Raw genomic sequence first — 10,232 nt, forward strand, 5'->3', positions numbered from 1 at the left:
TCTCCTTTACATTCATTGCTCATATACAGAAAAATTATATTTACTCACAACAGACTGTCCTACAGGTGAGATGAGGCAGGATTGTGCATAAAATGCACATGTCGTAGCATGTTATAAAACACATTCTGTATAGTTTAGGTACAATGTCGACGTTTTAATGTACGAAAGTCTGCTCTTGGCGTTCCAGTGACTTAACATCAGCCCCGTAGCAATAACCTGTGCGATGCGCGTCAGGCACAGCCCGCCAATCTCCTTCTCGCGTGGCAAAACAGATTTGCATGTTCTGGAACGCGCGTTTCTTAAGCAACGTCACCAAACTTGCTCGCGGTTCAGACGGTTTCGCCCGCGCGGAGCAGCGTGCAGCGGCCGCGATGTCGCACGCCAGAGCAGTGCCGGCTCTAGCCAGGGTCAGCTCGCGCAAACGGACTCGCGTGACCTTTGCGACGAAACGATTCCGGTCGTCCGGAGCGTCGACCCGAGCGAAGGAGAAAAACGAGGTGCCGGCGGTGGACCCCGCGTGCACGCTCGTGGAGCGAAGGTGCGAGGTGGATTTGATCAGCACAGGAAGCTCTCGCGCGGCTGATGGGGCCAAAAAGGTCTGCGTGGACTTCGATAACACGCGCGAGGCTTACAAGAGCAAAACCACGCTCGAGCTGCTGCGAAGTCTGCTGGTTTTCAAACTCTGCACATTTGACTTCGTTGTCGACAAGAACAAGGAGGTGAGGGTTTTTGTTTTGCATTTTTTTTTCGCGATCTTGGCAAAAATCGTATTGCGATGATATTGTTGCTTGTAGCTGTTTTGATTGAAGTCGCAATGTGACTTATTCAAATCAATTCATTAACTAAGGAAAAAATACGCGAATGAAAAATCTTAAGAGTTTGCGTGGGCAGGGCCATGAACTTCAGTTCAATTGTTCAAATAAAGATTTTAAATCATTTAATACATTATTGCTCTCATTATTTTCTGTCAGCTGATGGACCTGAGTAAGAGGCTCTTTGGCCAGCGCGTTTTCGAGAAGTTGATGAAGATGACGTTTTATGGGCAGTTTGTGGCGGGGGGAGACCAGGACTCCATTAAACCCTTGATTGAGAAGAACCAGGCGTTTGGCGTCGGATCTGTGCTGGACTACAGTGTGGAGGAAGATCTCACCCAGGAGGAGGCTGAGAAGAAGGAGATGGAGTGAGTGTGGTAGCTCAGAGCGGAAGGGACTTTTAAGGGTATTCAGTGTTCGGGCAATTATTTCATTAGGTCGGCTTAGTACTAGAACTTGGTGCTTAGTGCCAGTCAGTGAAGACCTGCGGTAGTCCTGAACAACGGTCTGACGACGGTCTCCGGTCTAAGCTTTAAAGTGTGCCAGCCATCATAGCAGAGCTGGGATTAAACCGGCCAGGTCGGCACCAGACTACTGTTACCTATCCGACCTGTTGAAAGATCAGCTCTGGTGGTCCTGAGCGGTGGCCGGATGTCTCCGCCTGTCCCTCAGGGAGGTGTTGTCTATTCCTGGCTCACGACCATATTGGACGATGTTCAGCTGGCGCTCAGAGAGAACTAAGGCCGATATGATACTGTCTCTGAAATGGAGCTGCAGTGTGACTGCATTATTAAGGCCTGGGATCAGGTCTCAGCTGATGCAGTTTCCTTGTAACCACGTGGATTTTCTTCACCGAAAGTGGTGAAGCAACATCCTGACAAATTCTTTGAAGCTTTTAAAATCTTGCTAAACATGCTTTACAGTTTGCCAATTTGTCCTTTTAAAATGGCTTTCAAACACTAAGATATCATAGTACAAGCATGTCCTTTTAAATGGTGGTGGGGGGGTGGAATTGGCCATGGAAATGGAAACACAAGCTCTTATCTCCTGATTGGTACTTATGGACAAGGCCTCCTCTTTGATTGGCTGATTATGGAGGCAAGAGTTTACACCCCCCTCGCGCCCTTTCCTGGTCACATGAGTGTAAGGGAGTAGTATGTTCCAGCACACCCCCAGAGATCGTGTTATGTAAGGTGTTTTGGGTAAATTGAGATGTGGAGTGTATATAGTTTGATGTTTATTTTGCCACTGCATTAATCTGAGCAGCTCAACTGCTGCGCGTGTGCGTGAGAGAGACAGGGAGCCAGACTATTTATGATTTTTTTTTTAAAAACCCGCTTGGAAGAACGTTCCACACATCTACTAAGAGAACCTCTGAACTTAACAAACCTCTCAAAACAGTTGCTAAAGGAACCTTTGTTCAACACTTTTGTATTTTTCATGATTAAAAGATGATTAATGGCTTCAATGGAGCAGCAGAAAATGTTGGGTTTACCAGAGAAATGGCTGTGCTTAGATGTACATTTGTAACCCTATTTGCAAACACCAGTTAAACTGGATTCTGGCCGAACTATTGCTGGTGTGATTCCATGTGGTGAACACACATGCGTGTGAGCAGAACCACACACACTGCACATTTGTGTCTCAACTTCAAAAGTGAACGTGGTGGGGAAACATTCTCAACAAGAAAATGTCATCAGGCACTTCAGTGAAAGAAGGTGAAGTATATACAGCGAAGAACATATGGGTGGTGGCGTTTTTAAATAATGTTATCAGGGCTTTAGCGTTATCTGCTGTTCTCAAACACGCAGTGACGTGGTACCCTGTTCCCGGGGCCATTACAGAGACGCACAGCGCCCTGAGAATTTGCACATAGTGGTGGGGGTTAAAGTTTAGGCACATGTTCAGTCCCGTGGCTAACTTGCAGAGGGCTTGGGGGGGCTCTGAGTTTGAGCTGCCACAGTCATTCAGACGCTCAAAAATGCTCTAAAGTAGAACTGGGCTGCTGGAGTTCTAGAGTGCAGGAAGCAGCAATAAATCTAGAGGGCATACTGAATTAATTAATCAATTAAATAAAAACTAGGGTTGCCATCGGGACCATCCGATTCAATTTCCTCCTAAACTCTGCCAGTAGCTGCAGTTCATTGCTTCCAGAACCCATTCCAGAGCTCAAGTAGCTCCAACACTGGGTTTGATGGGGGCGTTGCTTGGCAGGGAGGCTGAGAAGGAGAACAACACTGTGTTCCCGAGAGCACCGGACTGGGCTCAGAGCAGCCGGTTCTGACCAGCTCGGCTGCGTTACTTCCCCGGCCTGTCACGCCAGTACGGGGTAAAGAGGGCTTTGTTGGCTCTGCCGGAGTGTGGGCCTGGCCTTGTCTGGCAGAACCGCAGTGTGTGTGTTTGGTGGAGGGTCTCTGCACGGTGTGCGTGTGTGGGCAGCAGGTCTGGGAGGGTTACAACTGTTTGATAAGTGACACCTGCCTTACAATGACACGAAACACATTTCCCCACTTTCTCGCTCTCGCTCTCGCTCTCTCTCTCTCTCTCTCTTTTTCTCTCCATTTTTGCAGTTCCTGTGTCTCTGAGGCTGAAAAGGAAAATCATGGTATGTACGTTTTACCATTTTATAGTTAATTTCAAATCGCTGTGTGTTTGCGCGCACTTGTTTGTGCAAGACGTGGGTCAAGTTGACAAATATGACAAACTATGGTGTCTTTAAGGAAGCATCACATAGTCGAGTAGTTGATTGTATAATGGCTGTGTTGCATGCAGTCTGACCCGAGATTCGCCTCTACCCTGGTGTGTATTCTAGTTTTGGTCCATGTGATCGTATAGTTTTTACACCCGTGTTAAAGAAACGGGGACAATGGCATGAACTTTGCGTTGGATGGTGCCTAATTGGGTCACATCTCATCTTGGCTTACATATTGGGGTACGTTCATGCTGTAATTTCTCAGTGTTTATAGGCTCTGAGCACTTAACCAAATGCAAGTGGAACAAGGAGGTAAAGATGAGATCTCGCCGCAATCTCACTGTAATCTCAGCATGATGATGATATCGTGATCTCGCCGCAATCTCACTGTAATCTCAGCATGATGATGATATCATTTACCTCGATGAAGGCCATGTGCATCACCCAGAGGCAGGCAGGTTGTATGTGCCAGCCAAGCTCTAGAGCAGTACGGAGACTGGGATTCCGGGAGTGGCGCTTTCGCGTTGGCAGAGGAACGTCTCATGTCCTCAGCAGTGCCGTCTAACTCGCCGTAAAACTACAGTCCACTGCCAGTGCAAACCTCGCAGACGGAATTCACTGTCCTTGATGATGAGTTTCAACGCTATGGAGTTGTTCTCCTTAGTCTTCAGCTTCCCAGGGTCTTATTGTCCACACTGATTAATTTTTTTTATTACACCAGCTGACTAGAAGTCTCCAGGTCCGTAGTAACTGCCATGGTCTGAGCATGTTCAGACAGGTTAACGCGCATGTGGAAGTCTTTCCTGAATCCCTCTCTGGCCCTTCCTGCTGATTTCAGAGCAGAAGACGTTCTAGATGCGACTGATTGTTGAATAGACCTCTTCTGATCATAGTCGTCATCTCATCATGAGCCGTTTAGCTGATTTGCTTTTTTGCTTTTTAAGCAAATGACAGTTAGGACATAAAGTACAAAATCTATTACTAAAATATAACTAAAAAAACTAATATGTAGAAACTAAACAATACTTTGTTTTGCTCTGAGACGCACGCAATTTTGTAGGGCACAAGTTTAGTCCCTGTCTGCTGAGGTGCATTGTGGGAATTAATAGGTGATGATCATTCCAGCATCCTACAAGGGGACGCCCTACAGAAGGGCTGCGTCCCCATTTAGTTGTTCGGCATATGGAGCATACGGCAAACATGTCTGACTCGCGTTTGGATTGTTGCTGTGGAAACGCAATACCGGGTACTGATGCCTGTACGAAGGTGCGGTGGTCGTGCAGCTCGCTCACGGTCCGGCGCGTGATTGGCTGTCGCACAGGGGTGGATCACCGGGAGAAGAAGTACAAGGCCCACCGGCAGTTTGGCGACCGGCGGGGCGGTGTGATTAGCGCACGCACCTACTTCTACGCTGACGAGGCCAAGTGCGACCAGCACATGGAGACTTTCGTCAAGTGCATCAAAGCATCTGGTGAGTCCAGCCCTGCATGCGTCTTCATTTACACATGATTTGGTCTGAAATAAAGCAACTTTTTTTTAGCTCTTGAAGTTAAGTGTGTGTATGTTGCAGCTGGGAGCTCTGTGGATGGATTCTCAGCCATTAAGATGACTGCGCTGGGTCGACCTCAGTTCCTGGTAACGTTCTCTCTCTGTCTGTCTGTCTTTGTGTTTCCTGTCTGTTTGCCTGTGTGCACGCGCGTGTGTTTTGATCATTTTCTCCACCAGGAAGGTACAGCCTGTTCATCTCTCTCTCTCTGTGCGTGTGTGTGTGTGTGTGTGTGTGTGTGTGTGTGTGTGTGTGTGTGTGCTGAACACCCTGTAGCTGCAGTTCTCAGAGGTGCTGGTGAAATGGAGGCATTTTTTTAGCCTGCTGGCCGCCCAGCAGGGGAAGGACGGCATGGCTGTGCTGGACCAGAAACTCGAGCTTGAGCAGCTCCAGGTATCTGACCTTCACAACTCTTCATGAGCATTCCAGAGCGCAAGCTTTCGTTAGGTCTTTGTAAGCCTTTAAGCAGGCTTCTTTGTTCATTGATTTAAGTTTTGTCTTAAGTGCCTTAGCAGTGCCCGTTTAACACACTGTTCTCTTGTTTCTTTAGGAGAATTTGGCTAGTCTGGGAGTGGGAGCCAAACAGGACATCGAGAACTGGTTCACTGGAGAGAAACTGGGATCTTCTGGGTAATGGAGCTCTCTGCTATCAGCTTAGTTACATTTACACAGAATGTTTCTGTGGGCATAGTCTTTCAACTGTGTGTGTGCGTGGATGTGTGTTCGCATGTGTAGGACTATAGACTTGTTGGACTGGAATAGCCTCATTAATGACAGAACAAGAATCTCCCACTTGCTGGTGGTGCCCAATGTGGAGGTAAACAAATACCAATACAGTACCCACACACACACACACACACACACACACACACGTACCAAACCAGTACAGTACCCACACACACATTCAAAAGCTATTGACCTTATTTGTGTGCATTTGTGTGTGTTTGTATGTATGCATGTTTTTTTATTTATTGTGTGTGTGTGTGTGTGTGTGTGTGTGTGTGTGTCTCTCTGCAGACCGGTCACCTGGAGCCTCTGCTGAGCAGGTTTACTGAGGAAGAGGAGCATCAGATGAAGAGAATGCTACAGCGGATGGACATCCTGGCCAAGGTTTGTGTGTGTGTAATTTTATATTTTTATATATATATATATATATATAATGTGTGTGTGTGTGTATGTTTGGGTGTGTGTGTGTATAGTGTGTCTGTCCTTCCCCTGTGGAGTGATGGCTCTTCAATGATCTGTGTACATCTGATGATCAAACAAAGCTGTCTTTTAATCTTGCTCTCTGACGCACTACTCTGTGTGCGTGTGCGCGCGTCCTTGGAGCGCCTGTGCATTGTAGCCGGTCATGGTGTGACGAGTCAGACGCTGAGCTGGGGATGTTATCTTCTGTCTCTGTGGTCATTCAGGCGTCATATGGTCATCCATGCGTGCACATTCTGTTTTTGCTGGTGTGGTAATATCATGGCTGTATGTCTGTACTCTCCTGAAATGTGTGTATTCCTTTCTGTTATGATTGTGTGTGTGTTCAGTTTTTAGGTCAGAGCTTGTTTGACCACTTATCTTACTTTCACCTTCTCTGTCCGTCACTATGACGACCGATAGCGATGGAATCGACCCCAGAACTGGGGCCTCGTTTCAGGTTTAATTGCCACCACGGCAGTGACTGAAAATGCACGTGGCTGTTTCCGTCCTCTTTTTCCCATTTCCAAGGCGCTGACGCCAGTGTCTGGCGTCTCTTTGCCCTTGGACGTCTGGGACTGTTGGCGCTGTCTCTGAGCACCGTGGTCGTGGGGCTAGCGTAGCTGTGCGGGGTTTTTTTTGTTTGTTTGTTTTGGTTTTTTTTCCTGGCGTGAGTTCAGGACTGGAGGTGGCCCGTGCGCCGATCCTGACGCCGCCCCCAGCGGGGGCATCTAAAGCGAAGCGGTTAAAGTCACCTAACAGCATTCCTCTGATGTTTTTGTTAAAGATTTGTTGATTTTTCCTGGTTCATATGCTTCAAGACCGTATCTCGGCACCCCACAGAGGCGCTGCAGTGTGTTTGTGTGTGCGCTTTGTAGCGGACTGGGGGTGGGGGGGGGGGGGTTCAAATTATGTAACTGCTGTGTGTGTATGTGTGTGTTACAGCATGCAGTTGAGAGCGGGGTAAGGTTGATGGTGGACGCTGAGCAGACGTATTTTCAGCCCGCCATCAGCAGACTCACCCTGGAAATGCAGAGGATCTTCAACACCCATAAACCCATCATCTTCAACACCTACCAGTGTTACCTTAAGGTATCTCTCACACACACACACACACTGTGCACACAGACCTCTGATCTTCCCCCTTGTTAAACCCTTAATGCAGGACCAGTCAGCAATTCCTGGGAACATTTAGTTGCAGTTATTGCTGCAAAGGGGAGTCACAACAGATACTAAAAATACACACACAAGCGCGCACATACTCATAATCTTCGCGTACTGACGTTAATCTAGAATAAAATGCATGAACACACAATTAAATAATCTCGTTAGATGTACAGCAGGCTACGAGACTGTATTGCTGCACCTCGCAAAGTAATGTCCTTGCGTGTATGTGTGTGCAGGAGGCCTATGATAATGTCATGGTGGACATGGAGCTGTCCCAGCGGGAGGGCTGGTATTTTGGCGCCAAGCTGGTCCGCGGCGCCTACATGCACCAAGAGAGGCAGCGGGCGGCTGAGATCGGCTATGACGACCCCATCAACCCCGACTACGAGGCCACCAACAGAATGTACCACAGGTACAAGCGCACCCGCCACTGCAAACCTCCCGCGTCTCGCGTCTCGGTCCCTCCGTCCTGTCCTGCACAGGCCGCAGGACTTCCCGCCAGGTTGCGCGTGTCCGTCAGAGGCCGGCGATTCACAGCAGAGCTCGTGCTGACCGCAGCTGCTTCTGTTCGGGTGTGGTCAGGTGTCTGGAGTACGTCTTGGAGGAGATCGACCGCAACAGGAAGGCTAACGTGATGGTGGCATCGCACAACGAGAACACCGTCACATTCACGCTGCAAAAGTGAGTCTGGGGCAAACGTCTTAATATGCTCAGAAACGAAAATGGCTTCCAGTAATGATATTATTCTGTTTGTGTGTATGTGTGTGTGTGTGGGGGGGGGTTGTGGCGTTTTTTTTTCCTTGGTTTTCCACACACAGGATGAATGAGATTCGTCTCTCTCCGAGGGAGAATAAGGTTTACTTTGGCCAGCTGCTGGGGATGTGTGACCAGATCAGCTTCCCTCTCGGTGAGCACTCTGTCGTCTGTCCCACGGGTTGTCATTGTTAAGAGGCTGAGTAACAACCTGCGTGGACCTGGATTGTTTTGGATGCCACTGTGTTGTTGAAATGGACTGGTCATTCTGGGGTTAAAACCCTCTGTTGACCTCAAAGTGGCACGCAGTAGCTGTCTAGATACTAGGAGCATATTTTAGGATTTTTTTAAAACAAAAAATGACAATTACAGGTATCTGAAGGGATTCACAAGAAAAAATATTGTGTGTGTGTGTGTGTGTGTGAGAACAGGTCAGGCTGGGTTCCCCGTGTATAAATATGTCCCGTATGGTCCTGTGAATGAGGTGATCCCATACCTGTCCCGCCGGGCGCAGGAGAACCGAGGCTTTATGAAGGGCTCGCAGAGAGAGCGCAGCCTGCTCTGGAAGGAGCTCAAACGCCGCCTCTTCAGTGGCCAGCTGCTCTACAAGCCCATCTATTGAGGAGCTGCTCTACCATACTCCAGCCTGCCAGGGAGTTGCTCTACAGCCCACCTGAAAGGAGCTGCTTCATTATAGATTGTGCTGTTGAGGAGCTGCTCCATTGAAGCCTTCTGAGGAGATTCTTTATTGTAGACCAGTCCACTAGCAATCTGCGCTATAAACCAGTCTGAACAGCTGCTCTGTTATTGCTCTATTAGTCTCCTGAGGAACTGCTCTATATACTAGTCTTTGAGAAGCCTCTCTGTTATAGACCAGTGTCCCGGGGAGCTGCTCTGTTATACACCAGTGTATTTTGGGTCTGTAGACCAGGCTAATGAGGGTGTGCTTGGTTCTAAGGGTTGTTTCACTCACACACACACACTCAGTAGCTGTGCTATGCTTTGATGACTTTCTTGCAAAGAAAAAGGCTTCTGGTTGTCTTGTTTAATTTAATCCAGTCACATTATTCAGTACACACATGCATACTCTAAGACCACGGCGTAGCAGTGGGATTGTACTGTAGTAAAGTAAGGAAAAAAACTCTCTAGCCACTACTACTCACATCTGCCGTAAGCAGGTGTGTGTGTGGGGGTGTGTTCGTCTGTTCTCTTCATGCTCCCTCATACGGCTCTCACATAACTCGCACGTCCTCACCCAGAGCCTAAAGTCAAGTGAACAGTGTTTTAACTGCGCTCTCATGTTTTATTAGTATTATTATTGTAATTACCCATAGTAGCGGTAGGGGGTGGAGTCTGCTGTTCCCGCGCTTCGCGGGGCCAGGAGGCTCGCAACGTTGATGCATAAATTTCCAGGCAAAGCCACGAGAAGAGAGCGACTTTCTGAGGGAGATGAATGAATTGCACTCTGGTGAAGTTTAGTGCGTTGAACTTTTATTCTATTTTGCTTATTTATATTTTTGCTGGGAGTATCAGGTAGATAAGTGAAGGGGTTTTAGGTATTCGTGAGGAGACTGGTGGTGAGTGAAAATGTTGTGGAATGCAGAACATTTTAGGATTTAATGGTGTTAGGAACAGGCTTTGTGAATTGAAGTGTTTGTTTTGTGTGTTATGACAGGTATTATAAAATGTAGTTGATTTAAGAAAAAGCTATTTTAGCTGCATTCCATTTTCTTGTTTAAAATATTACAGGTGGTAAAAGATTTTGTATTTTAATGTAAAAATAATTCGGGGAAAGGATTTTAAAGTCAATGACAATCATGATTTGGGTTCATTTTTCCTTTTATTCTTTATTTTTGGGTCGTCTGTGTTTGCTGAATTACTGCGTTCTATAGTTGCAGCTTATTTCTGTATGCAGGGTGGTTTGTGTCTTAATTGTACGAAACCTAGAGTAATTAAATGAATAGTCACAAGAGTGTTGTGTAAAATAAATAAAAGCTATTTTTGGATATGTCGGCTTTTTTTATAACACCTTCGCATTATTTATAACTTTCTTCGGAGGTTGTGAAGCCTGAACGGA

The 10,232-nt window shown here is 47.2% G+C and overlaps 1 protein-coding gene across 1 annotated transcript; it reads left to right on the plus strand.

Annotated features, from left to right (window-relative positions):
* Positions 1 to 328: 328 nt before the first annotated feature.
* Positions 329 to 10,163, plus strand: prodha (proline dehydrogenase (oxidase) 1a). Its single transcript, XM_027032671.2, has 14 exons — positions 329 to 719; positions 972 to 1,180; positions 3,383 to 3,417; positions 4,826 to 4,975; positions 5,075 to 5,139; positions 5,327 to 5,443; positions 5,601 to 5,680; positions 5,786 to 5,867; positions 6,068 to 6,160; positions 7,181 to 7,327; positions 7,639 to 7,814; positions 7,985 to 8,083; positions 8,221 to 8,309; positions 8,587 to 10,163. Exons 1-14 carry the CDS (start codon positions 372 to 374, stop codon positions 8,775 to 8,777), a joined length of 1,881 nt encoding a protein of 626 aa, XP_026888472.2. The 5' UTR covers positions 329 to 371; the 3' UTR covers positions 8,778 to 10,163.
* Positions 10,164 to 10,232: the final 69 nt, after the last annotated feature.

This window comes from Electrophorus electricus, chromosome 22, assembly GCF_013358815.1.
Source record: "Electrophorus electricus isolate fEleEle1 chromosome 22, fEleEle1.pri, whole genome shotgun sequence".
NCBI classification, from domain to species: Eukaryota; Metazoa; Chordata; class Actinopteri; order Gymnotiformes; family Gymnotidae; genus Electrophorus; species Electrophorus electricus.

What these genes read in the sequence shown, in the direction of transcription:
- prodha (XM_027032671.2), top strand. Translation starts at nt 372, where the DNA reads ATGTCGCACGCCAGAGCAGTGCCGGCTCTAGCCAGGGTCAGCTCGCGC. An exon ending in GGCTGAAAAGGAAAATCATG is followed by an intron (nt 3,418 to 4,825) that starts GTATGTACGTTT and finishes GCTGTCGCACAG; the next exon opens with GGGTGGATCACCGGGAGAAG. An exon ending in TCGAGCTTGAGCAGCTCCAG is followed by an intron (nt 5,444 to 5,600) that starts GTATCTGACCTT and finishes TTGTTTCTTTAG; the next exon opens with GAGAATTTGGCTAGTCTGGG.